General features: G+C 43.6%; 14 protein-coding genes across 14 annotated transcripts; 7 read left to right on the top strand and 7 right to left on the bottom strand.

The window, feature by feature from the left end:
• Positions 1 to 346: 346 nt before the first annotated feature.
• Positions 347 to 2,074, bottom strand: PUT2 (1-pyrroline-5-carboxylate dehydrogenase; the record flags this gene model as incomplete). Its single annotated transcript, XM_018365566.1, has 1 exon — positions 347 to 2,074. One exon carries the CDS (start codon positions 2,072 to 2,074, stop codon positions 347 to 349), a length of 1,728 nt encoding a protein of 575 aa, XP_018221821.1.
• A 213-nt stretch (positions 2,075 to 2,287) lies between these two features.
• BRL1 (Brl1p) lies at positions 2,288 to 3,688 on the bottom strand (the record flags this gene model as incomplete). The annotated part of the gene is made up of 1 exon (XM_018365565.1): positions 2,288 to 3,688. One exon carries the CDS (start codon positions 3,686 to 3,688, stop codon positions 2,288 to 2,290), a length of 1,401 nt encoding a protein of 466 aa, XP_018221820.1.
• A 262-nt stretch (positions 3,689 to 3,950) lies between these two features.
• Positions 3,951 to 5,831, bottom strand: NEL1 (GTPase-activating protein NEL1; the record flags this gene model as incomplete). The annotated part of the gene is made up of 1 exon (XM_018365564.1): positions 3,951 to 5,831. One exon carries the CDS (start codon positions 5,829 to 5,831, stop codon positions 3,951 to 3,953), a length of 1,881 nt encoding a protein of 626 aa, XP_018221819.1.
• Positions 5,832 to 6,067: 236 nt separating this feature from the next.
• PIH1 (Pih1p) lies at positions 6,068 to 7,084 on the top strand (the record flags this gene model as incomplete). Its single annotated transcript, XM_018365563.1, has 1 exon — positions 6,068 to 7,084. One exon carries the CDS (start codon positions 6,068 to 6,070, stop codon positions 7,082 to 7,084), a length of 1,017 nt encoding a protein of 338 aa, XP_018221818.1.
• A 135-nt stretch (positions 7,085 to 7,219) lies between these two features.
• Positions 7,220 to 8,536, bottom strand: DI49_2439 (putative glutamate 5-kinase; the record flags this gene model as incomplete). The annotated part of the gene is made up of 1 exon (XM_018365562.1): positions 7,220 to 8,536. One exon carries the CDS (start codon positions 8,534 to 8,536, stop codon positions 7,220 to 7,222), a length of 1,317 nt encoding a protein of 438 aa, XP_018221817.1.
• A 357-nt stretch (positions 8,537 to 8,893) lies between these two features.
• Positions 8,894 to 10,759, bottom strand: ERC1 (Erc1p; the record flags this gene model as incomplete). The annotated part of the gene is made up of 1 exon (XM_018365561.1): positions 8,894 to 10,759. One exon carries the CDS (start codon positions 10,757 to 10,759, stop codon positions 8,894 to 8,896), a length of 1,866 nt encoding a protein of 621 aa, XP_018221816.1.
• A 360-nt stretch (positions 10,760 to 11,119) lies between these two features.
• Positions 11,120 to 13,315, top strand: RRM3 (DNA helicase; the record flags this gene model as incomplete). Its single annotated transcript, XM_018365560.1, has 1 exon — positions 11,120 to 13,315. One exon carries the CDS (start codon positions 11,120 to 11,122, stop codon positions 13,313 to 13,315), a length of 2,196 nt encoding a protein of 731 aa, XP_018221815.1.
• Positions 13,316 to 13,785: 470 nt separating this feature from the next.
• On the top strand, positions 13,786 to 15,228 carry SLT2 (mitogen-activated serine/threonine-protein kinase SLT2; the record flags this gene model as incomplete). The annotated part of the gene is made up of 1 exon (XM_018365559.1): positions 13,786 to 15,228. The coding sequence occupies one exon, from the start codon at positions 13,786 to 13,788 to the stop codon at positions 15,226 to 15,228; it is 1,443 nt and encodes a 480-aa protein (XP_018221814.1).
• A 333-nt stretch (positions 15,229 to 15,561) lies between these two features.
• YHI9 (Yhi9p) lies at positions 15,562 to 16,446 on the top strand (the record flags this gene model as incomplete). The annotated part of the gene is made up of 1 exon (XM_018365558.1): positions 15,562 to 16,446. One exon carries the CDS (start codon positions 15,562 to 15,564, stop codon positions 16,444 to 16,446), a length of 885 nt encoding a protein of 294 aa, XP_018221813.1.
• A 243-nt stretch (positions 16,447 to 16,689) lies between these two features.
• DAP2 (dipeptidyl aminopeptidase) lies at positions 16,690 to 19,146 on the top strand (the record flags this gene model as incomplete). The annotated part of the gene is made up of 1 exon (XM_018365557.1): positions 16,690 to 19,146. One exon carries the CDS (start codon positions 16,690 to 16,692, stop codon positions 19,144 to 19,146), a length of 2,457 nt encoding a protein of 818 aa, XP_018221812.1.
• A 262-nt stretch (positions 19,147 to 19,408) lies between these two features.
• RPN1 (proteasome regulatory particle base subunit RPN1) lies at positions 19,409 to 22,396 on the top strand (the record flags this gene model as incomplete). Its single annotated transcript, XM_018365556.1, has 1 exon — positions 19,409 to 22,396. One exon carries the CDS (start codon positions 19,409 to 19,411, stop codon positions 22,394 to 22,396), a length of 2,988 nt encoding a protein of 995 aa, XP_018221811.1.
• A 286-nt stretch (positions 22,397 to 22,682) lies between these two features.
• On the bottom strand, positions 22,683 to 23,324 carry VMA16 (H(+)-transporting V0 sector ATPase subunit c''; the record flags this gene model as incomplete). The annotated part of the gene is made up of 1 exon (XM_018365555.1): positions 22,683 to 23,324. The coding sequence occupies one exon, from the start codon at positions 23,322 to 23,324 to the stop codon at positions 22,683 to 22,685; it is 642 nt and encodes a 213-aa protein (XP_018221810.1).
• A 319-nt stretch (positions 23,325 to 23,643) lies between these two features.
• On the bottom strand, positions 23,644 to 24,717 carry THR1 (homoserine kinase; the record flags this gene model as incomplete). The annotated part of the gene is made up of 1 exon (XM_018365554.1): positions 23,644 to 24,717. The coding sequence occupies one exon, from the start codon at positions 24,715 to 24,717 to the stop codon at positions 23,644 to 23,646; it is 1,074 nt and encodes a 357-aa protein (XP_018221809.1).
• A 245-nt stretch (positions 24,718 to 24,962) lies between these two features.
• MAS2 (mitochondrial-processing protease subunit alpha) lies at positions 24,963 to 26,411 on the top strand (the record flags this gene model as incomplete). Its single annotated transcript, XM_018365553.1, has 1 exon — positions 24,963 to 26,411. The coding sequence occupies one exon, from the start codon at positions 24,963 to 24,965 to the stop codon at positions 26,409 to 26,411; it is 1,449 nt and encodes a 482-aa protein (XP_018221808.1).
• Positions 26,412 to 26,493: the final 82 nt, after the last annotated feature.

Genomic DNA, 26,493 nt, shown 5'->3' with positions numbered 1-26,493 from the left:
TGTCACAGTAATAGTGTTCTTTTCAGCTCATTTCAGGATTCCAGAACTTGTTATATGTTAGACGAATTGAATTTAGTGCTCGGGTCGGCCCTTCACGTTAAAAAAAGAAATATATGATGAAATAAAAAACCTGGTAGATAAGTGCTTTATGACTACTGAACAGGGTTTCAGATATCGGTTCGATGAATATTTTTAAACTATTTATTTATATAAATGAATGTTGGAAATAAACTAAACAAAACCGTTGAAACAATCAAAATCTTATTTGCAATAGTTTTACATTTACATGGGTTCAAATATTAGATGATTAGAAAACAATTTGGGTACTATGTGATTCAAAGGTTGGTTAATCGTAATTGGATGGATATTTGAAGTCGGTTAACTCGTAGAAGTTTTCCTTGATGTTTCTAATACTCACAAATCTGCTCAAGATATTTGGACCACCAGCTTTATCATCAGTACCACTCATTCTTGCACCACCAAACCATTGTTGAGAGACAACTGCACCAGTGCACTTGTCGTTAACGTAAAAATTACCTGCACTAAATTTCAATTTTTCATCAGCATACTCAATAGCTTTACGATCTTTAGCAAAAATTGCACCGGTCAAAGCGTACTGACTGGTCTTATCGATAACATCACAGATTGTATTAAATTCTTGATCAGGATATTCATAAACTGACAATATAGGGCCAAAAAATTCTGTTGACATGTATGGATGGTCGGGTCTTTTGGCCTTGATGACTGTAGGTCCAACAAACCAACCTTGACTCTTGTCGTATTGACCGCCGTAAAGAATTTCCAATTCAGGATCTTTCTTTGCGTCTTCAATAACTTTAACTAATTTATCAAAACTTTGTTCATGGATCACAGGACCCATGAATCCACGCAGATTACCACCAGATATTGGGCTTGCAGATGTGTTTACTGGAACAACATTTTGCTGCTGCAGGATGCCAAACATATCGGATAAAAATTCCTCACTTTTAGATTCTGGTAAATATATTCTAGAGGTGGCAGAGCACTTCTGGCCTTGGAATTCAAATGTACCTCTAATGGTAGAGAGTACTGCATGAGAGATGTTTGCACTTGGATGAACTAAATGAAAATTTTTACCACCAGTTTCACCAACAATACGTGGGTAGTCTCTGTATTTCCCTTCAACAACACCGCTCTGGATTTTGCCGTACAAACTCTTGAAAACATTAGTAGAACCTGTGAAGTGCAGAGCTCCGAAATCTTTATCAGCCAAAATTTGATTGGTGACTTGAACTGGGTCACCTGGGATGAAATTAATGACACCCTTTGGCAATCCTGCTTCTTCCAAAACAGTCATCAATAAATAGTTCGACAAGGCAGCCGTTTGAGATGGTTTCCATACAACAGTATTACCCATTAAAGCGGGAGCGCCGATCAAATTTGCGGCAATTGCAGTAAAGTTAAATGGTGAAACTGCGTAAACAAACCCTTCTAAAGGCCTGTACTCTGCTCTGTTCCATGTTCCATCTGCTGATTCCATGGGTTGTTGAGCATACAAGTCTGAAGCATACTTAACGTAATATCTGAAAAAATCGGATAGTTCTGTGATACAGTCAATTTCTGCCTGATACACGTTCTTACCTTGTCCTAGCATGGTGGCAGCCAACATATCATAGCGATACTTGGTAGAGATCAAGTCAGCAGCTTTTAAAAAGATGGCAGACCTGTCGTAGAACGGTAGCTTGTACCAGTCCTCTTTGGCATCTTTAGCTGCTTTCACTGCATTCATGACGTCCTTTTCAGTGGCCTGGGTGACGTTGGCCAACACTTGCTGATGGTTTGCAGGGTTGGTTTGTGGGAACAGGGCTCTTTCATTATTGTCGTAAATTCTTTCTCCATTGATGACTAAGGGAACCTCTAAGGAAGAACTCTTGAATTTCATCAATGAGGCCCTCAACAAGTCCCAATCTTTCGAGTCTGTGTTACCAAATAACTTCACAGGCTCATTTTTGATATGTTTGGGAGGTTTGATGTGAGATAATTGGGAGACAGATCTCCTGAAATATGCGAGTTTAAAGTTCCTAGCAGCAAGCATGGTTGCTGTCTATACGAATTGAGTTGGTTATATAGTATAGAAGATACTGTCTTGTTGTACCGTTACATTTGTCCAAGATATATAAATGTAAAAGAGTCAGGTGCCTCTTCACCCTTATATAGTAGTCACCTAGAATTTTGTCGGCCTCGGGGTTGGCTTCCCGGACTCTCCGATTGCATAGATAAGCATGATTTCCAATCGAGATAACGCGATTTACTGCTTGAGTAAGCGAGAGCCCTCTTTGGAAGATGCCTCAGACGATGATGTTAGTGGAGGTGACACGGGATATCTTTTGATGCCATCGCCGTAGTAGCTCTTAGCTCGCACGAATCCGAGTAAAAAATTTGAACTAAAACACCAAGTTATGATGCCGCAAAATATGACAAATAGTGTTTTCCAATTTAATGGATCTATAAACGAATTGATGATGTCTCCAAACAGCTGTGCGCTCAATGTTGTTCTTGCACGGAAAAATATGTCGTTGTTTCTGTTCATGCATTGTTTCCATTCTGCGCACTGTTGGTCCAAAGCCGGTAAACCCGGCGTTTGATTACAACGGTTTGTGATGTATTGTTCTTGACAATTTTCGGATTCGTACTGTAATTCGTGTTTTCTTTGTTCCCATGTGGATTTCAAGTCCTTCTGTAGTGTTAAGATGAATGATAGTATAAAACTGAAAATTACAATCGTAGTAATCGCATTGAGAAATAACTGTAAATATGACATCAAGGCGTATGATGCTCTCGATGTCGGATGCGAATTGGGTGACCACGGCTTGGGCAATTTGAAAGCTTCGTTCCGGTCATAAAAGTCATCTATTCCGTTGTCATTTGGTTTTGTAAGAGAATATGTTTTCACGCCCTCTTTATCGGAATAAAAGTAATTGTGTGTATTAAATGAAACTTGAATCGGTTGATATTTTGATCTTGATCTCAATTCCCTTTTGATTATCTCGGAATCGAACGCATTTGTAAATGTTCTTGATTTATCATTACCTGTTTGTAGGTTGAGTTCATCCTCAACTTCGTCATTCTGCTCGCTTTCATTTTCATTACCAATTTCTAGGTTGCTCTTTGAATCTTGATTGTTGTCTGGGTTAGCCTGTGGCAATGGTACAATACTTTCTACTTTGGTAGCCGCCGCTACGCCTAAATCTGTCGGTGACAATAGTGCCTTTATGACAGTTGCATGGTGTGGTGAAACAATATTTCTCTCCCCCTCTTGGTGTTGGTTCTGACTTTCACTGTTTTCTTGCTTTTGTTTGTCTTCAGGCGTGACTTCGATTTCTTCCACTATGGACCTCTCATCCACTTCAATAATTGCTTCAGTGGGCTCCCTGTCGTAAACCTCTCCGAAACTCGTATCGTCAACTTCGTCTATCTCCATTAGGTCATTCTCTTCCTCATCGCCTTTACTTACACTAAAATCCAATGCATTTCGTAGAGGCGATGGGCTTGAAGGGAAATGGGGCATGAACCGGTTGATGAGTTGTGGAGATAATGTTGGTCCATTTTTCGATATGCTTAGGTTGGAAAGGCCCACCAGCTCCTCATCACCGTGCTCCATCCCGCTAGTGAAATTGTCTCCTATACTCAAATTCCCAAAACTGTCCATATGATACCCTTCGGAAAACCTTATATAATGCTATAATACAACTACTCAATAAACAAGTATTGCCATAAATGAGCGACTATCTGATGCGTATATGCTATCTCTTGAATAAAATCGAGGTTGATTTTGCTTTTGTATTTCCTATTGTCTTCGTGGATTTCCCGCCATTTTGTCAGATTTTTTTTTTCTTTAAATTTGGTTTTTGCCAATCAAGCGCCACGAAGTTTAACAAGAGTACATATTTAATTTCTACTATTTTGTGTACCTATTTGTTTTCAGTCGAGCTGGTGTATAAGTTGAAGAAATCTCGGAATGTCATATCTTCTGTACCAAGAATTTTCTTGTCGCTGGCATCAAAAGGAACAATTTTACTTTTCAAGAAGCGATCCTGACTCCCACCAATTTCAGTCTCCACATATAATGGTTGGGTAAATCTTTGTAAATCATTTAAAAGCTTGCAACAGAACTCCTGGCCTTCCCTTTGAAAACGTTCTCCTATTCTTAGAATAACGTATGACCCACCGTCAATACACAAAGTRGTGTTGCCATCTTGGAATATCGGTGTTCTTGCCAGCGAAATGTCCAAAACGACCCAGTCGTGTTTTGAGTCATTATAATTCCAAATCAAAGGTTTACATAGTGAAAGACAGACGTCACGACTGGAGTTGAGTACTTGGTGAAGGAAGAGGTACCTTTCATCCGGTGAAGTGTTCCTGCTCGATAATATGGGCGATTTGTATAAGTAATAACACCATTCTATAATCTTGTCCTTGTCAATTCCCTGAACTTGCCTTAGTAAAGAAGCTAATTGCTTGTTCAACTCCTTGGTATGTTTGGATGAGTAATCGAAATTACCGGTGATTTGAGAAGCCATTTTTTTCATTGCTATCGCAATTATTTTTTGTATTTGAAACAAATCGGTCTTTGGTTGCGCTGGTAGCACAAATGTTTCGATTTTAGTGTATGCTTGCTCACTATTCTCAAACGTAGTTTGAAGCTGTACAGAATTCTTTGTGGAACGGTTGCCCAGTGAGATTTCTACCGGTAGAGAAAGATTCTTCGGGTTCAAAACATAATCAGGAATCTCATACACAATCGAAGTGTTTTCAGCGGTTAATATTTTCATCTTACAGTTGTAAATGGCATTTTCATTTCTCAAACGCAAGTATTTCTGGAAACATCTAACGAATCTCTCGTCGTTGAAGGAATCAAACTGAGAAACCGCCATTGATGAATTTACTAACGGACCCATTTCCAGCAAACCGATTTGATCCAACGAGCTTATAAAAAATTCATAGTTTAATTTCTGCTGTTTAAATTTCTTGAATAACTCTTCATAAAACTTCCACGAACTTCTGGACAATTTCGAATTTGGATTCTCGGAATCAAAATGATAGTTTTGTCTCATATGTTTTCTACGTTCCCTTGATAAGACCTTCCCAGCGCCTTTGGTACATGGGCCGTTAAGAAATGATACTATATGGCAACAAGTTGACAAAGCGCATTGAGACGCCAATATGGAGGCAATGAATAATGCTAATCCGGTACAGCGTTTGCCCCGTTTGGACTTGCTCCCCTCCTTTGCCGTCTTGGAAATTTCCTGCAATTGCTTTTTCAAAGAGTCGTGTGCAAACCAGTACGATGTTGAGTGAGTCGCTCTTAATTTTTTTTCGAAATGTTTGACATTCAATTTATCGAGATTATAGTGGGTCATAAAGTCATCAATTGAAAAAACAGCGTTACGTTTCTGACCCACAGTGTTGTGCACGGTGACACTGCCTGAGTCCTGAATGGTGATGACGCATGTCAGCTCGCTGTCCTTGGAAGCGGCGGCGTCACACAGCGTGGCAATCAAATGATCCAGCTCATGGGGGCCGCAAACGGCGTCTATAACCATAACGGTTCTTCTTTCAAACGTGCCTTTTCTCTCAGAGGTCAAAGTGTAGGCGTCAGACGATACCAACGGCGTTCTATCCATTGGGTTGGAGCGGCTGCAGAATAAACATGACCAGAGGTTTTGCTCCCGCAGTGGGCAATCCATCGAATAAAAGGCACCGCATCCAGCGCACTTTAGATTTGGGTCAAAGGGCTGGGCCGAGTCGTGGTGAGAAAACGGTTCATAAAGCAAATCAATTGGAGAGCTCATGGACGCTGCCCTTGGCCAGAACCCGCTGCCGGACCAGAGTTTTCTGTGCGATGGTACATGTGTATGTGATGGGCACTTTTTCCTTTTTTTTTCAGCGATTCGAAAACAATAGCGATTGAAGAAAAATAAAAGCTCTGGTTTCTTACATAAAGAAAGCGGAAAAGAGAGAGAGAGAGAGAGAGAGAGAGAGAGAGAGAGAACAATAATTGGGAGTTTGGCAGAGCAAAGCGCAAACAATGGCCGATTTCCTGCTGAGACCGATCAAGCAACGCCACAGCAGTGACGGCAAATACGTGACGGTAGATGCTGGCGGCGGATCAGTGTCCAAGATCGAGCCCATCGCGGATTTCGTCATAAAGACCAAACTGGTATCCAGCAATGGCCCAGAGGAGTTGCAGAACGCCAAGAAGGTGTTCATCAACGTGTGCCATTCCGGGCTCGTGCCCAAACCCGAGACGGAGTTCGATGCGAGGATAGTGTTCCCGCTTATTATCCAGAACGAGTGGGAGATCCCGATCATCACGTCGTGCCACCGGACGGACCGTGACAAGAAGGGACAAGAGTGCTATGTGTGGGACTGCTGCATAAACAGCGATTGCTCGCGCTGGATACGTGAGGACGTCCAGCTGCGGGAGATCCTGGTGGAGTGGTGTCTGGAGTCGTGCGAGATCCGTGACTCCGTCGTGCTTTGCAGGGACCACATAGCGTTCCCCAAGATGAGGCAGAAGGGCGCGGAGATCCCTGCGCTGGAGATACTGAACGACGAGCTGCAGAACGATTACAAGACGGAGATGCACAGGATCATCGAGGAAGAGGCCAGCAACCCGATGAGCGTTCTGCGCGGCCACGCTAAGGACGACGACGGTGGCGACGATGGCGACGACGGGACGCTACCGCCGCTGTTCCCAGTGGCGAGGGCACCGGTAGGCCGCATAGAGGAGATCGACGAGACCGTTATCGCCCAGCGGAGGAACAAGAAGGCTGCGGCAGTGCAGCAGCAGCCTGACAAGCCCGAGTACGAGGTGAAGATGAAGAGGTACGACAGTGGGGAGTACAAGCTGCGGATTCTCGTCGAGAACAAAGCGGGAAACTCGCTGCCGGGGCAGTTTGCTCCGCTGTACAAGCCGGCGGAGAACGAGCTGTATATCAACGACGAGTTGAGCATACCGTTGCCGCACGGCGTGGTCCGGAACGCGGCAGACATCAAGATCTTCCACGTTTCCAAAGAACGCAGACTGTACGTATACGTTTGAGCCAAGGCGTGCTGTGCTGTGTTCTTTTTTTTTATTGTTTGTTTTGTAAAAAGAAAACGGATACATAGTAATACTAAGATAAGAAAAAAGGGGAGATATATACATCTATAACGCAAGTGTGATTTTAGCGGGTTTTCAAAACTGCGGCGGGAAGGCGATGTTTTCCCTGTGGGCAACGTACTCGCTGACGCTGTAGCCCAGAACGTCGTGGATCTTCTCGCCGGGCAGGCCCTTAATCTTGGCGAGCTCCAGGCTCGTGTAGTTGGAGCGGACCCTGCCGACGGACTGGACCGGGTGCGAGACATCCAGGTCGCCGTTGGGCAGCCGCCTGCCGATCTCGAGGTCGACACACTCCAGCTCGTGGAAGTTGTCGCGCACGGCAATGACCGCGGCCGGGGCCAAGCTAGTCTTGTCCTTGCACAGAAGCCGGTCGTAGCTGTTCTGGTCGATGACGATGGCGCCCTTGGTGATGAGCCCGTGCAGAATCCAGAACTCCCTGTTCTTGAGTTTGTGGTTGGTGTCGTTAGCCAGGAACTTGGTGTGCAGGGGAACGCCGTGGCGACGCAGCGCTGCAAGTTCCGCGTCCTGCAGGTCGCGGAACTGCTGCTGCGAGCCGTTACCCGCGCAGCGCGGCGGACGGAAGTGATGCTGAATGTAGTCGACGATGGCCAGGACGTACTCCGGGCGGTCGCTCTTCATCACGATGGTCTCGATGCCGGCGTTGGAGGCGAGGTCGGCGGCTATGAGCTTGGTGCGCATGCCGCCTGTGCCGATCTCGGAGCCGGAGCCCGAGGAGGTGTTGACGCCGGGTAGGCCCTCGGACAACTCGGGCACCAGCACTATGGGACGCGCGTGCGGGTTAGTTCGCGGGTTGTCCGTGTACAAGCAGTCCACGTCTGTGAGCAGGAACAAAAAGTCCGCACCCACGAGGGCGGCGGTGATGGCGGAGAGCGTGTCGTTATCGCCGAACTCGATCTCGCTGATGGACAGCGTGTCGTTCTCGTTGACAATGGGGATGACGCCCATTGTCAGCAGCTCGTTGATGGTGTTGCGCGCGTTGTTGTACTGGTTCCAGCGCAGGATGTCGTTGCGAGTGAGCAGGATCTGCGCGGTTTCCTCGCCGTACTGCGAAAACAGCATGTTCCAGCGCGCGATGAGGCGGCCTTGGCCGACGGCGGCGATCGCCTGCACTTCGGAAAGCTGCTTGGGCTTGTGCGGGATGTTGAGCGCGTCCAGGCCGACCGCGATGCCGCCACTGGACACGATGATCACTTTGTGGCCCATACGCTTGAGGTTCGTCACAGTCTCGACGATCAGCGTCATGGTGGACAGCTTGGGCTCCTTCGTGCTCTCGTCCACGAGCGACGAGCTACCGAGCTTGAGAACGATGGTGTACGCTTTAGTCATTGCTTCTGCGGTGCTGCTTTTGACGGGGGGAGGAAATACAAACATGAGTTATAAATAAAATTATATTCATATGTACAATGCACACAACACACGTTACGTACACGAATAACTGTATATATATATATATATATATATATATATATATATAATAAGTGTGTGTACGTGTGTGTACGTGTGAATGTGTGAGTATATACGAGTATAGGAAACGAGAATTTTTTTTTTCAATGCAATGCAAGCCCATTCAGTGCCGTATGCGCACGTGTGTGGTGTTGTTTGCCCGCGACTAGTAGCATGGCGAACCCTTAAATTTCTGTCACTAGTGGCCAGGCTGGGGCTAGGCTAGCCCCCCCACACACCTCCCTCCCCCCGCATCTCCCCTATACGTCATCTGCCGTGCGGAGCTCACGATGTGTGGGTCTCTGCGTTACGCTTGCGGGCTGCGGCAAGGATCCGGCGCTTGTCGCCATGGAACACCGCGTAGCCCTGGCACACGCTCATCATCACCAACGCACTGGTGATCCCCAGCCACAAGCCGCCCACGCCCAAGTGGTAGGCGAAAGTCAGCACGTAAGCCATGGGCACACCCAGGCAGTAGAAGGCAAACAGGTTGATATAACCGCCGATCTTCTGTCTGCCCTGTCCACGCAGGCAGCCCGCTGTCGAGGCGTTGAACGCGTCGAACAGCTGCATGAAGGCCAGCAGCGGCAGCGTCTCCACGACCATCTGGACCACACCGTTCTCTGAGGAGAACAGCTCTGCGATTTGCTGTTTGTACCGGCAGATCACGAACATGTTTAGCGACGAACACACAAAGGATAGTAGCAAGGACACGCGGCACGTGATCATGCAGCTGTCGTAGAGCGACGCGCCGATGAAGTTGGCCACTCGGGTGCTTGTGGAGACAGAGATGGAGAAAGGTACCTGGTATGCCAGCGACGCGACGGTGGCCACGATCGACTGGGCACCCAGCGCGTCCGTTCCCAAGTGGGAGGCGAAGATGGTGAGCACTTCGAAGCCGAGGAACTCGGCTTCGACCATGACCACACCGGGGATGGCCAGGTTGATCATCTTGCGCCAGTTCTTGAATGCTTGTTCCCGAGGGATGATGCCGTTCCAGCACTTAAGCGGTCTCTCCTTGTGTTTGGTGGTCATTGCGTATATTAGTAGTCCGAGCGTCATCAGCCAGTAGTTGATCACCACGGAGAGCGGAGCGCCCAGGTAGCCGATGCCGATCTTGTCGTTCCACACCAGCAGGTAGTTCATTACCGCGTTCAAGGGCGCGCACACAAACAGCACGATCGTGGACGCATGGAAAATGCCCTGGCATTGCAGGAACCTCTTTCCACACTCGAACAGGATGAAACCGGGGACACCGAATGCGGTGACGCGCAGGTATTTGGCTGCCAGTGTGCACAGCTCTCTCTCGGGAATCATCAGCGCCAGGATTCTCTCCGACCAGACAAACCACACGTACATCATGGGCAAGAATGCCAGAATGGTGATCACGGCACATCTCTGCACCAGCACACCCACCAGGTGGTAGTTCTTGGCACCGTACGCCTGTGCGCACAGCGTGTCCAGACACGTGCACAGACCTTGGATTGCGGCTAGGCCTGTTATGTTTGCGGTCATGGACCCCAACGTCACACCGCCCAGCTCCTTCGTTCCCAGGTGGGAGACGGAGAAAATGGATGCTAGTGATAGCGAGTTTTGTAGGATGAAGGTGAAGATGAGCGGCAACGCGTTCATGGTAATCACCTGTGTCTCCCGCTTGAAGGTGGAGTTGATGGGCTGGCCGCTCTCAATGGCGTTGTCCCATGCGTGTTCGATCTCCGTGGGTCTGTCTGCGCCATCCGGTCCAGGGCTGTGACCGTGGTCGCGACTTTCGATGTCTCCTCCGATGTCACCGTCGCGCAAAAGCAGCTTGTTGTCTATCAGCAAGTCCCGTTCTTGGTCCAGCAACTGCTTGCGGTCGTTGGAGCCGTACCCCTGTTGCCAGGCTTCTTGCTGTAACGTCCGGGAGTTGTTGGCGTCCAGCAGCGAATGGTACTCGCCCTCCCTCTCTGGTTGGGCCCCATCACCGCCGCGGATGGGCCTCTGTTCACCGGCCTCGTCCTCGTTCACGTCCTCTTCGTCTTCAATCAGGTTCTCCTCTGACTCCTGTGGGATGTAGTCGGCAGGCGTGAATAGCCCTGCCTTCCCGACACTCGTGGAGTAGATGATGGATGACCTTCTGTCGTTTGTGGTATGACTAAATTGCTTAGACATTTTCCTTCCGTCTTCTTCTTCTTCTGCTTCTTCGCCACTAACACAGACTCTTTACAATTGTAGTAAGCACTGTTTAAGCCGGTCGATCTTCACTTGTCGTACCTCTTCTCTTCACTAGTTGGCCGTTATCTGAAAGTATTTTTTTTTTCTTACTTGCCGTAGTCTTCCATTAAATTTTTTTAATCTTTTTCTTCTTTTTTTTTTTTTTTCGTATTTTTCCGGCAACAGGGCTCACCCGAATGCATATGCATTTTCCAATAATAATATGTCAAAAAAATATGTAAATAAACACCATCTCGAGCAAACACGCAAAGGACGAGAAGTCAAGACTGTCTGAATCCGTCGTTGAAGAGCTTACCGATGTTCAGGTCGCATGCCTCGGGGAGTAAGAAGCAATGGTCTAAGAGAACTTCAAACGGCAGTGCATCTGCCGATTCTGCACCGGGCCCTCATGCCTATAGGCAGCAAACACTGTCTTCCTTCTTCACGAGTTCCAACAAAAAGACACCCGGTGTTTCGAAAAACTCCACAACAACAACAAGTACAACAACAACGGTGATTGACTTGGAAAGTGGTGGTGAAGGCAACCAAACTAAAGTCGCGTTGCCTAGGCCGAGACTGGTACGGAATAACTCGTCCTCTTTATTTTCCCAGTCTCAGGATGCGTTTGGAGATGACGATCCTGAAGCAGAATTCAAAAAACTGGTCAATGTGCCCAGACTTAATAGCTATAAGAAGCCTAGCAGATCGTCGTCGATGACCAGCTCTCTGCACAAGACTGCCTCCGCGTCCACTAAATATAGAACGTACCAGTACGATGAAGATGAAACCTTGCGAGAGGTTACCAGTGTGAAGTCCGGTTCTAGACAACTATCCTTCACCAGTACGATCAACATTGACGATTCCAGTGCAGGGGTTCCTGCTGATCTGGAAAGGCCTGCTAAGAGATCGAAGCCTTCCCTGGAGTTTCAAGGCTTAAGACTCACAGCACCAAAGAAAATAAAGCCGCTCTTAAGGAAGTCAGCATCAAGCTTGGAATCGATGAACCACAGAAATGCACTTTCGTCCCCCGTTGTACTGACGAAGGAGCAAGAAATGGTTGTGAGTCTGATCATCAAAAAAAGGACAAACGTCTTTTATACAGGTAGTGCTGGTACAGGTAAGTCCGTCATCCTGCAAACCATTATAAGACAGTTAAGTTCTCTGTACGGCAAAGAATCCATTGCGATAACCGCCTCGACCGGGCTGGCCGCCGTGACCATTGGGGGCTCCACACTGCATAAATGGTCTGGTATAGGCATTGGCAACAAGACCATAGATCAGTTGGTGAAAAGAATACAATCACAGAAAGACTTGTTGGCTGCATGGAGGTACACAAAAGTTTTGATCATTGACGAAATCTCCATGATCGATGGTAATCTACTAGATAAACTAGAGCAAATTGCCAGGAGAATCCGTAAAAATGACGACCCTTTTGGTGGCATCCAATTGGTCTTAACAGGAGATTTCTTTCAATTACCACCCGTGGCAAAGAAGGATGAAAATAAAATCGTTAAATTTTGTTTTGAAAGCGATATGTGGAAACGATGTATTCAAAAGACCATCTTGCTAACCAAAGTTTTCAGACAACAAGATAACGAATTGATTGATATTTTGAATGCCATAAGATTCGGAGAACTGAACGTCAACATGACGAGGACAATAAGAAACCTAAATAGGGATATAGATTATCCCGACGGTATTGCCCCCACGGAGTTATATGCTACGAGGAGAGAAGTGGAATCTTCTAACGTGAGGAAATTACAATCTTTGCCCGGTGACTTGTACGAATTCAAAGCTGTAGATAACGCACCAGAAAGATACCAAACACTATTGGACTCCTCCCTGATGGTGGATAAAGTTGTTGTATTGAAGGAAGACGCTCAAGTTATGATGTTGAAAAACCGGCCTGATGTGGATTTAGTCAATGGGTCTTTGGGGAAAGTCTTGTTTTTCGTTACAGAATCATTGGTGGTCAAAATGAAAGAAATCTATAAAATTGTAGATGATGATGTTGTCAGTGATATGCGACTTGTGAGCCGGGTCGTCGGCAATCCTATTTTGAAAGAATCAAAAGAATTTCGTCAAGATATCAACGCCAGGCCGTTAGCCAGATTGGAACGTTTGAAAATTCTGATAAATCATGCAGTCAAGATTTCCCCTCATAAAGAAAAATTTCCTTATGTTCGCTGGACAATAGGCAAAAACAGGTATATCCATGAGCTTATGGTCCCAGAGCGTTTCCCCATTGATATACCAAGAGAAAATGTCGGGCTAGAAAGAACTCAGATTCCCCTAATGCTGTGCTGGGCATTATCCATTCACAAGGCGCAAGGTCAAACCATTCGAAGATTGAAGGTCGACTTGAGAAGGATCTTTGAAGCCGGTCAAGTTTACGTTGCGTTGTCGAGAGCAGTCACCATGGATAACTTACAAGTACTGAACTTTGACCCAAGTAAGATTCGTACTAATGGAAAAGTGAAAGATTTTTACAAGCATCTGGAAACTTTGAAGTGATCTGCGAGAGCCAATTGCAGATGCATAACCCATATGTAATTCATTTTTTTATTTTTGTTTTATCTTCTACATAACTTCGGAAAGGTACGTCTGGCTGTATAAGCCAGTGGATTCATGAAACATCCATTCAGTGAGACATCTCTTAACTAAGCCTACGTATGCGGCGATTTTTGCCTTTTTTATTTTTTTTTCAAGTTAGGAAATGTAGGCTAAACTGGATGATGGAAACTCTCAATGTTAAAAATAGAAATTGGAAAAGGAGATCCAGCCAGGAAAAAGCCAAATATAAAGTAAAGAAAGTGAGATTCGACACAAGCAATTAGGTTTGATCGAAGACCCGGTGTGAATATATATATTTATTAAAGAAATTGTGTGTTCAGTTCCAATTCTAAGCACTCCCGATATTTTCTTGTTAAGGTTGTCGAAAACCATAAAGAAAAGTTAAAGGGCGCATATAACAATTTTGGGAGATGAGTGACAAGATAGAGAGACATACTTTCAAAGTCTTCAACCAGGACTTTAGTGTTGATAAGAGGTTTCAGCTCATTAAAGAAATAGGGCATGGGGCTTACGGTATAGTGTGTTCAGCGCGGTTTGCAGAAGCTGCTGAAGATACCACGGTGGCCATAAAGAAAGTAACGAATGTTTTTTCAAAAACTTTACTGTGCAAGAGATCATTACGTGAACTAAAACTATTAAGGCATTTTAGAGGCCATAAGAACATAACATGTCTTTACGACATGGATATTGTTTTTTACTCAGATGGCTCTATCAATGGCCTTTACCTTTATGAAGAACTTATGGAGTGTGACATGCACCAAATCATTAAATCAGGCCAACCTTTGACGGATGCCCACTACCAAAGTTTCACATACCAAATATTATGTGGTTTGAAATATATTCATTCCGCAGATGTCCTGCACCGTGATTTGAAGCCCGGTAACTTACTTGTCAATGCCGATTGTCAGTTGAAAATCTGTGATTTTGGATTAGCAAGAGGGTACTCTGAAAACCCGGTAGAGAACAGTCAATTTTTGACGGAGTACGTGGCCACCAGATGGTATAGAGCTCCGGAAATCATGTTGAGTTATCAAGGTTACACTAAGGCAATTGACGTATGGTCGGCAGGTTGTATTTTAGCAGAGTTCCTTGGTGGAAAGCCAGTTTTTAAGGGTAAAGATTACGTTAACCAATTGAACCAAATATTACAAGTTTTGGGAACGCCTCCTGATGAGACCTTGAAGAGAATTGGTTCTAAAAATGTTCAAGATTACATTCACCAATTAGGATTTATTCCAAAAGTACCTTTTGTTAATTTATACCCAAACGCCAATGCACAAGCCTTGGATTTGTTGGAGAAAATGCTCGCGTTTGATCCTCAAAAGAGAATGACCGTTGATGAGGCGCTAGAACACCCTTACTTGTCTATATGGCATGATCCAGCAGACGAACCTGTTTGTAGTGAAAAATTTGAGTTTAGTTTTGAATCCGTCAACGACATGGAGGACTTAAAACAAATGGTTATACAAGAAGTGCAAGATTTCAGACAGTTTGTAAGACAACCATTACTAGAAGAGCAAAAGCAGCAACAGCAACAGCAACAACAACAGCAACAGCAACAGCAGCAAATCCCAGAAACAAATAACGGAAATATGGAAATGGCAGAAGAAGGATACTCAAAACAAATGGCTGTACCCTCAAACTCTGTTCCACCACAACAAGAGTCATTTGGTATCCACTCCCAAAATTTGCCAGGGCACGATACAGATTTCCCTCCCCGACCTCATGAAAATATGATGGAGATGAGGTCTGCCCCTGGGCCCACCCCTGGAATCCCGTCTCAAGATGATAATGACACATTTTTAGATCTTGAAAGAGAACTGGAATTTGGTTTAGATAGAAAGTATTTCTAAAATGCGAAGGAAACAAAAAAATAAATAAATAAAGCTATGGAATGACTACGTAGATGAAATAATAGACGTATATACGCACATACGCGTGTATAAATGTATACATATATATGTACAGGCTCTTGTAATTGTAGCTCATCTGCGAAAGAGTCATTTCAACCACCCACGTATCCTACATATTCCCCGAAATTTTAATATCTATCGTATTTTTTTTTATCTTCGTCGTTTCATGATTAGTCATGCGTAAATTGAATTTATTATAAAATGTCTTAAGAGAACTTTATGTTATGCCTTCAGATGTTAAATATGAGAAAGGGATAACAACAAGCCTAAAACATGGGTTTAACAGTGCCTTTTAAGCAAGTTGACGTATTCACCGAAGTTCCGTTTAAAGGAAACCCAATTGCGGTGATAAACTTCTTAGATATTGACGAAAGTGAAGTTACCCAAGAGCAATTACAAGCAATTGCCATTTGGACAAACCTGTCAGAAACATCTTTTCTATTTAAACCATCTGATGAAAAGTACGACTACAAACTAAGAATCTTTACCTCACTATCTGAATTACCATTTGCTGGTCATCCAACTATTGGTTCTTGTAAGGCTTTCCTTGAGTTTACCCAGAATACCACTGCAACTTCGCTCGTTCAAGAATGCAGAGCGGGAGCTATCCCATTAACAGTCAACGAGGGACTGATCAGCTTCAAAGCTGCGTTATTTGACTTCGAAGGTATATCTGATGAAGTCATTACTGGTTACGAACAATCACTTGGCTTAAAATTCATTGCGGCTCCAGCACTGTTGCGCACTGGACCAAACTGGGTTGTTGCTTTAGTAGAAGACGCAGAAACTTGTTTCAACGCCAATCCGAACTTCACTATGCTCACAGAGCAAACAAAACAGAATAAACATTGTGGAGTTATTTTGGCAGGTGTCAAGAAGAATGCATCAATTAAAAACTCATATGAAATGAGGGCATTTTCTCCGTTGGACAAGGTCGATGAAGATCCTGTTTGCGGAAGCGGTTCTGTGGCACTTGCGAGATATTTACAAGAACTTTACAAGTTCGAAGAAACCACGAAGATTACCATTTCTCAAGGTGGAAGATTGGGAAGGGATGGCCATATTGTAGCTAGCATTATAAAAGAGACGGATGGTAGCACTTCATACCATGTAGCGGGCCATGCGATAACTGTTGTCAATGGCAAAATTACACTTTAAGGTGTTAGGTACATAACTCTTTTGAAAATGTTATATAATATTCTTTGTGATGTATTAATCTCTGGATTTTTTTTTCTTTTTCTACAACGATGCCGAGGGCGCAATGCTGGAACAGACAGGGGTTACTATTATCCCTTCTCTCATCAGTAAACGGTATTATTATACAAAAATGAACCATCAGTGGTGAAATTAGTGCTTTATACAATTCGAATTTCTACAGTATAAAATTAAGGTTAATCACTAATGGAGGACGGTGGAGAAGAAGTAGAGCGCATTCCCGATGAGTTGTTCACGTCAAAAAAGAAGCAATTGTTAGATAGACTCATAAGAGTCGGAATAATTCTCGTGTTCCTGGTATGGGGTACCGTTTTAGTGCTGAAAAGCATACCATACCATTCGAAAATACCAGATTATCACGAACCCAACCCTGACTACACAAAGGATGGAAAATTAAAAGTATCCTTTGCTAACGTTAGAAACAATACGTTTTTGCCCAAATACCATGACCTGCAGTGGATTAATGCCATTGGAACGGAAGAGAGTGACTTGGGCCTCTATGTTACGTTTATGAACGATAGTTATGTGATCAAATCTGTTTACGAAGATTCATATCATGACGTTCTTTTGAAGGGGAAAACCTTTATCCATAATGGTCAAAACCTCACAGTGCAGTCAATGACAGCGTCTCCGGACCTCAAACAACTGTTGATCAGGACAAACAGTGTCCAAAATTGGAGGCACTCCACCTTTGGTTCTTATTTTGTCTACAATAAAGAAAGTTCATCATTTGACTTGATTGGAAACGACGTAGCTTTGGCCATATGGTCCCCTAATTCTAACGATATTGCATATGTGCAAGATAACAATATATACGTCTATTCTACAGAATCGAGGAAAACTACACGGGCTGTAACTGATGACGGAAATCCCTTCCTCTTCAACGGTAAGCCAGATTGGGTTTACGAGGAAGAAGTCTTTGAGGACGACAAGGCGTTATGGTGGTCACCAACTGGTGATTATCTGGCGTTTTTAAAGATCGATGAATCAGAAGTTGGTGAGTTCATTATTCCCTATTATGTCCAAAATGATAAAGATGTATATCCAGAAATGCGTAGCATTAAGTACCCAAAGAGTGGTACACCGAATCCCCATGCCGAGTTGTGGGTCTACTGTATGAAAGACGAATCATCGTACCACCCTAGAGTAAATGGAGACGGAAAGGGTTCAAGTATATTGATTACTGAACTTACATGGGTCGGAGATGAAGACGTTTTAGTTAAGACTACTGATCGTTCCTCAGATATGCTAACGGTATTTTTAGTGGACACGAATGCAAAATCTTCATACGCTGTGAGAAATGAAAGTGCCCATGGGGGATGGTGGGAGATTACCCATAATACTCTCTTTATTCCAGCAAATGAAACGCTTGGTAGACCTCATAATGGTTATGTCGATATTCTACCAATAAATGGTTATAATCACTTAGCCTACTTTGAGAATAGTAATAACACACACTACAAAGTACTGACAACTGGGGATTGGGAGGTAGTTAATGGGCCACTTGCCTTTGATTCAAAAATGGATCGTCTTTATTATATTTCTACACAAAAGCACTCAACCGAGCGCCACCTTCACTATATAGATTTCCAGTCACAACCCAAGATGCATCAAGTTACTGATATTTTCAAAGAGGGTGTATTCGATATATCCTTTTCTTCAGGTAGGAGGTTCGGTTTACTCACCTATAAAGGACCCGACGTTYCATACCAAAAAATCGTTGATTTTCATTCACACAAAACAGACACATATATAGAAGGGAACATATTAGGCGAAACATTATACTATTTGGAGAAGAACGAAGAAATCAGCAAAAATTTAGAAAATTATTCGATTCCCAAAAAAATATTCCAGGAGTTAAATTTGGGTAAGGATGAATCGGGAGCGGACATATTGGTGAATTCGTACGAGATCCTCCCAAACGATTTTGATGCAACGTTAATCGATTATTATCCAGTTTTTTTCTTTGCATATGGTGGACCAAATTCTCAGCAAGTCATCAAGACATTTTCTGTAGGTTTCAATGAGGTCGTAGCTTCACAATTAAATGCAATTGTAGTTGTCGTCGATGGTCGTGGTACTGGTTTCAAAGGCCAAAGATTCAGATCACTTGTCCGTGATAAGCTTGGCGATTACGAGGCCCGTGACCAAATATCTGCGGCTTCCCTTTATGGTTCCCTGAGTTTCGTTGACTCGCAAAAGATTTCCTTATTTGGTTGGTCGTATGGGGGATATTTGACTCTGAAGACCTTGGAAAAGGACGCAGGAGAACACTTTAAGTACGGGATGTCTGTTGCTCCGGTAACCGACTGGAGATTCTACGACTCTGTCTATACCGAAAGATACATGCACACTCCTCAAGAAAACTTTGACGGGTACGTGGAATCAAGTGTCCACAATGTCACAGCGTTGGCCCAAGTAAACAGGTTCCTACTAATGCATGGTACAGGGGATGACAATGTTCACTTCCAAAATTCTCTGAAATTTCTAGACCTTTTGAACTTGAACAATGTCGAAAATTACGATGTTCATGTATTCCCTGATTCTGACCACAGTATAAGATATCACAACGCGAATGTGATTGTTTTCGACAAGCTGCTTGCTTGGGCAAAGCATGCATTTAATGGGGAGTTTACCAAGTAAATGAACCATTCGCTGCTGATCTTAAGGAGACATTTATAAACATAATTATATCTACATATTTTTATACTTCAAATCTAGTCCGCTAGTACTTACTCCGTATAACGCGATATGTCCCACGGTGGCAAAAGGCGAATGCGAAATTTGGTAAAGAAGGGTATAAGCAATTAAGCATTTTGGTTGGATCTGCAATCCTCCGTCATATATAAACGACCATTGATACCATTGTGAGATCGGTAAAAGATAGAAAAACAATTCCAAAGAAATGGTGGACGAAAGCGATAAGAAACAACAGACTATTGATGAGCAACCCCAGATAAATGCCGAAAAGCAAACTTCAAGCAAGAAGGATAAAAAGAAGGAGGAAGAGGAGCAGCTATCTGAAGAAGATGCAAAGCTTAAAGCGGACTTAGAGCTACTTGTCGAGAGACTGAAAGAGGACGACGCATCTTTGTATGATGCATCCTTGAATGCTTTGAAGGAATCCATTAAAAACTCCACAAGTTCTATGACCGCGGTCCCCAAACCTTTAAAATTTCTTCGTCCCGCATACCCAGACTTATGTGCTATATATGATAAATGGACGGATTCGAATTTGAAGTCCTCTTTAGCAGATGTGTTGTCAATCCTAGCTATGACATACTCTGAAGATGGTAAGGATGATTCTTTGAGATATAGATTGCTTTCTAACGTCTCTGATTTCGAAAGCTGGGGTCATGAATATATCCGTCATTTGGCCTTAGAGATTGGTGAAGTATACAACGATCAAGTGGAAAAGGATGCTGAAGATGAGACATCCTCCGAGGAATCTAAAAGCGAGGAATCTTTGACTAAAGCTGGATTCGATTTCTCCAAGGAAGATATCTTACGTCTGTGTTTAGATATCGTTCCGTATTTTTTGAAACACAACGGTGAAGAAGATGCTGTAGACTTGCTCTTAGAAATTGAATCTATTGATAAACTACCCCAATTTGTAGATGAAAACACTTTCCAAAGAGTTTGTCAATACATGGTCGCATGTGTTCCACTTTTGCCCCCTCCTGAAGACGTTGCATTTTTGAAAACCGCATATTCCATTTATCTGTCTCAAAATGAACTAACGGATGCAGTTGCCTTGGCAGTTAGATTAGGAGAAGAAGAAATGATCAGATCCGTTTTTGATGCTACTAGCGATCCAGTAATGCATAAACAGTTAGCATACATTTTAGCCGCACAAAAGACATCCTTTGAATACGAGGGCGTTCAGGATATAATTGGTAATGGTAAGTTGTCAGAACACTTTTTATATCTCGCTAAAGAATTGAATTTAACTGTTCCAAAGGTTCCAGAAGACATCTATAAAAGTCATTTGGATAACTCAAAATCCGTATTCTCGAGCGCTGGCCTAGATTCCGCCCAACAAAACTTGGCTTCGTCATTCGTCAACGGGTTTCTAAACTTAGGTTACTGCAACGATAAGCTGATTGTGGATAATGACAACTGGGTTTATAAAACTAAAGGTGATGGTATGACTTCTGCAGTGGCCAGTATTGGATCTATATACCAGTGGAACTTGGATGGTTTACAACAACTAGATAAATACTTGTACGTTGACGAACCAGAAGTTAAAGCGGGTGCGTTGTTAGGTATTGGTATTTCCGCTTCAGGTGTGCATGACGGTGAAGTCGAACCAGCTTTGCTGCTTTTGCAAGATTATGTTACTAATCCAGATGTTAAAATCAGTTCCGCGGCTATTCTTGGTCTAGGAATTGCTTTCGCCGGTAGTAAGAATGATGAAGTGTTGGGATTATTGTTACCGATCGCTGCATCCACTGAGTCACCTATCGAAACTGCAGCCATGGCTTCATTAGCTCTATCTCATGTTTTTGTTGGTACTTGTAATGGCGATATCACAACTTCTATCATGGACAACTTTTTAGAGCGTACACCTATCGAACTGAAGACTGACTGGGTCAGATTCCTGGCGCTTGCGTTGGGTATCCTTTACATGGGACAAGGTGAACAAGTAGACGATGTTCTAGAAACTATCAGTGCTATCGAACATCCAATGACTTCAGCTATTGAAGTTTTGGTTGGTTYATGCGCTTATACCGGCACAGGTGATGTTTTATTGATTCAAGACTTGTTGCATCGTTTAACCCCCAAGAACGTAAAGGGCGAAGAAGATGCTGATGATGATGAAGAAGATGCTGAAGGCCAAACTAACAGTATAAGCGATTTCTTGGGTGAGCAATTACCAGAAACTGCCAAGAATGAAGAAGTTGAGAGTGAAGTCGACGAAATGGATGTTGATGCTGAAGGAGAGGAAACCGAAATCAAGGCTGAAGTCACAGAAAAGAAAACGGATGAAACTTTGGGAAGTGAAGAGAAAAAAGTTGAAGACGGAGAAAAGGGAAAGTCTACCGATAAAGATACCGCTGCAGATGAAAAAACTGAAGACGAGGAAGAAGAAAAAGAAGCAGGTGTAGTCGATGAGCTTGCGTATGCTGTTCTGGGTATTGCTTTGATTGCCCTTGGTGAAGATATTGGTAAAGAAATGTCTTTGCGTCATTTTGGTCACTTAATGCATTACGGTAATGAACACATCCGTCGTATGGTACCTTTGGCAATGGGTCTTGTTTCTGTATCTGATCCACAGATGAAGGTTTTCGACACTTTAACACGTTTCTCGCATGATGCTGATTTAGATGTTTCAATGAATTCTATTTTTGCCATGGGTTTATGTGGTGCTGGTACTAACAACGCAAGATTAGCCCAACTTTTGAGACAGTTAGCAAGTTATTACTCACGTGAACAAGATGCTCTGTTTATCACAAGATTAGCACAAGGGCTATTGCATTTAGGAAAAGGTACTATGACATTGGACTTGTTTAATGACGCTCACGTTTTGAATAAAGTCACATTAGCATCAATCTTAACCACTGCAGTTGGGTTAGTATCGCCAAGTTTCATGTTGCAGCACCATCAATTGTTCTACATGTTGAATGCCGGTATAAGGCCAAAATTCATTTTAGCATTAAATGATGAAGGAGAGCCAATAAAGGTCAACGTACGTGTCGGACAAGCAGTGGAGACTGTTGGACAAGCAGGTAGACCAAAAAAGATCACTGGTTGGATTACACAATCTACACCTGTCTTATTAAATCATGGTGAAAGAGCAGAACTAGAGACTGATGAATACATCAGTTATACTCGTCATATTGAAGGTGTGGTGATTCTAAAGAAGAACCCTGATTACCATGAAGAAGAGTAAACCGGAATAGCTACGAGATAACACAAACCAAAATAGTAAAAAAAAAAAATACAAAATCATTTTAACATATAAATATGTATATATATATAGTTGTACATTTTTTCTTCTTTTACCTAGTATAATATGATTTTTCAATAGTATACGAAGACGTGTATGTATATATATGCATGCACACATACACATAGACGTGCTTCTTGTTGAAAATCATACTATATCTACTTGGTAAATGTGGTTGTGCTTATCTAGGACTCGTTTGAAGACGAAAAAGAAAAGCTCAATTGAGTGCTTAATGAAATTCGGAAGCTTTACCAGCCATCAATAAACCAACAATCAAACCTAATAAACCTAGAATGGACCCGAAAATTTCAATGACTAAGATCTTGACAAACAATGCAGAATCAGCAGCATCAGAAATGGCAGCAGTGGCACCAGTGATACCAACAGCGATACCACAAATTAAATTAGAAGCACCGACAGTGATACCTGCCCAGAAAAGGGAGTAACCAGTGTACAAGTTCGATTTCGAGTACATGGTTTCCGCGGTAGCCACGGTCAATTTCGAAGAAAAGACAATAGCAATAATCAGCCCATAAATTGCAACCACTTCACAGAAAATAATGGAAATCAAATTCTTCGTGGTGATTCTTGGAGCACGAACACCGGCCCCAATCATGGAGGAACCAGTGATGAAGATCCCCCATGCTGCACCAACGACACTTAGGCCTACACAAAGGGCAATACCAAGATTAGCCCACATATAAGGGGATGTCCTCAATAAGAACTTCCCGAAATTGATGTCGGATCCGTGTCCAGTGAAAAGCTTGTACAAAGCGTACACTATTACTATTATTAGCACCAAGTAGTATAGGAAGTGGGAGAAGGAAAACTTCCCCAATGACATGTCATCATCCTTAGATTCCTTGCTCATTATCTTATGCGCTTTAGTTCCTGTATCTTATTCGCCTTCCGGTGAGAAAAAAACACTTATGGAGTCTACGTTGAATGATACTAGTGACTAAATCAATCAACTGGCTTTACGTGGACTCTCTAGAATTGAGCGAAAACAAATTCGTTCCTGTATCTATCTTCTTAATGGTTGTGAAATTTCGTCTTTTCACTTGTTTTTTGTTTTCGAAATAGATAGGGCGGACGGGTAACCGTGAATGACTCAGGATAATACCGTTAACGGTCAACTTAGTATATATTGGGTCTACAAAAGTATATAATGCAGTATACTAAAAAGCTTTTCATTGCTGCTCAACACTGGCACCGTCGTAAGCGGGCTCCAGTAGCTTCCAGGAACACTCGACACCGTTCTTGACGAACCTGTTGATAATTTCTTGCGAGATATCCTCGAAGTTCTCAGTAGCCAAGGCCAAGATGGTTGGGCCTGCACCTGACAAGCAGATACCCAAAAGACCTGGGTAGGTGGAGGGGGTCACGCAGGATAGGATCTCTGTGAGTCCCGGGATCAATGTCTTTCTATAAGGCTGGTGGACGCGGTCTTGCATGGCAGGGTAGATCAAGTCGGCATTGGGTGGGTCCATGGTCAAAGCAGTGGTCAATACGGCCAGTCTTTGCAAGTTGAAGACCAAATCTTGCGTAGGGTAGGCCTTTGGAAGAATGCCTCTGGAATCAGCGGTAGACAACTCAAATTGTGGGATGATAGCAATACACTTGATGGCTGGGTTCCATTGGTATTTGACGTGTCTCCCGATGTCGGTGGGGGGTAGTGGAGGGACTAGTCCAGTGTCCTCACCACCAGAGGGTTCTGGAAGTACCTCAGACAATGGGATTTCACGTCTCTCCACCTCTTGTGGAGTCAGGTCTCTTAGAAATGAGCCACAGAACCCGCCCATCATGGCAGCAGTAATGTTGTCTGGATGACGTTCAATCATCAAACAGTAGTCCAACATACGTTGCTTGGAGAACCCCAACTGGGCGACTTCATTCCCCAAAATAACACCTGCTACAACAGCAGCACCAGAGGAGCCTAACCCACGGCCCAGTGGGATTGGGTTAGAAACGTGGATTTTAGTCCCGGATGGGAAGTTTCTGATATTGTTGCAACGCAAAACGTATAGTGCAGTCCTGGTGATCAAATTAGCATCTGAACGCAATGGAACGGAGGAGTAGCCTTCACTGTCTTCGGTGTAGGACAGCTTACAGTTGTTGGGGTCGTCGTTTGTCTCGTGAGCTAGGCTGGAGTCGATGGTGACTTCTAACTCCAAGAATAGAGAAAGACCGACACCAAGAACATCGTACCCGGGGCCGATATTGGCGGAAGAAGCTGGGACTTTGATCTTGAAAGTGCGAACCATTTTTCGTATTGCGTCTTTCTAATGTATACTGGCGCTATGACCGTCCAGCATGTCAGAAGTGTAGTTGTTTTAGCACATTGTCTTTTCGAGAAGGTGACTCTTTCATAAATTTTTCATCCGGCGTCCAGACAATATCGAGAAAGGATCGAGGTGAAAAAGGTCACACAGGTGGGCTACAAGAAAGATATGTCAAGGGCCGGTGGGCAAAATAGAACAGAGTTCAGGTACAGTTAACAAATAGAACGATGCTAAGGAATAGCGTTAAGAGATTGTATTCCAATGTCACTAGAACAGACAATTTCAAACTTTCGTCACTCTCGAACGGGTTGAGAGTGGCCACATCCAATTCTCCTGGACACTTCAGTGCCTTAGGGCTCTATATCGATGCAGGGTCTCGTTTTGAAGGCAGAAATTTGAAAGGTTGTACCCATATCCTGGACAGACTTGCGTTCAGGTCGACCGAGCATATCGAGGGGAGGGCGATGGCTGAGACGCTTGAGTTATTGGGTGGGAACTACCAGTGTACATCGTCTAGGGAAAATATGATGTATCAGGCCTCGGTATTTAATCAGGATGTTGGTAAGATGCTCCAATTGATGTCCGAGACAGTGAGGTTCCCTAAGATTACTGAACAGGAACTACAAGAACAGAAATTGTCAGCAGAGTACGAAATCGATGAAGTTTGGATGAAACCTGAGCTGGTGTTGCCTGAGCTTTTACATACGGCAGCATACTCTGGAGAAACATTGGGGTCCCCCCTGATCTGTCCCCGAGAACTTATTTCTTCCATTTCCAAGTACTACTTAATGGATTACAGGAATAAATTTTACACTCCGGAAAATACTGTCGCGGCATTTGTTGGAATTCCCCACGATAAAGCCTTGGAGCTTGCAGAAAAGTATTTGGGTGACTGGCAATCTACTCACCCCCCAATCAGCAAGAAGACCTCCCATTACACCGGTGGCGAAACTTGTATCCCACCAGCACCCGTTTTTGGGAACTTGCCAGAATTATTCCACATTCAGGTAGGATTTGAAGGCCTTCCTATAGATCATCCAGATATTTACGCTCTGGCAACTTTACAAACCTTGCTTGGGGGAGGCGGTTCATTCAGTGCGGGTGGTCCTGGAAAGGGGATGTATTCCCGTTTGTATACACATGTCCTAAACCAATATTATTTTGTTGAGAATTGCGTCGCATTCAACCACTCTTATTCTGACTCAGGCATTTTCGGTATCTCACTATCTTGCATACCTCAGGCAGCCCCACAGGCAGTTGAGGTGATTGCACAACAAATGTATAACACATTTGCTAACAAAGATCTGAAATTGACTGAAGACGAAGTTTCTAGAGCCAAAAATCAATTGAAGTCTTCACTGCTAATGAATTTAGAGTCAAAACTAGTGGAGTTGGAGGACATGGGTAGACAAGTCCTAATGCATGGTCGTAAGGTTCCTATTGACGAAATGATAAATAAGATTGAAAATCTAAGACCAGACGATATTTCCCGTGTTGCTGAAATGATATTTACCGGAAATGTAAATAATACTGGTAAGGGTAGAGGTAAACCTACCGTTGTTATGCAAGGGGATAGAAGTGCCTTTGGTGACGTAGAGCATGTATTGAGTGCATATGGACTAGGCAAAAATGCCTCCATCAAAAACGATAGCTCCAAGAAAACTGGTTGGTTTTGAGTAAATAACATAACCTCGCCTCTATTTCTAGATTTTTGGAGTATTCTAAAAAAATGTCTATTTCTGGTATTTATTTATTGAT

The sequence above is a fragment of the Saccharomyces eubayanus genome, chromosome XV (assembly GCF_001298625.1).
Source record: "Saccharomyces eubayanus strain FM1318 chromosome XV, whole genome shotgun sequence".
In the NCBI taxonomy this organism is placed as follows: domain Eukaryota; kingdom Fungi; phylum Ascomycota; class Saccharomycetes; order Saccharomycetales; family Saccharomycetaceae; genus Saccharomyces; species Saccharomyces eubayanus.
The sequence above is the reverse complement of the archived record's forward strand: the minus strand, read 5'-3'. Positions and strand labels throughout refer to the sequence as shown.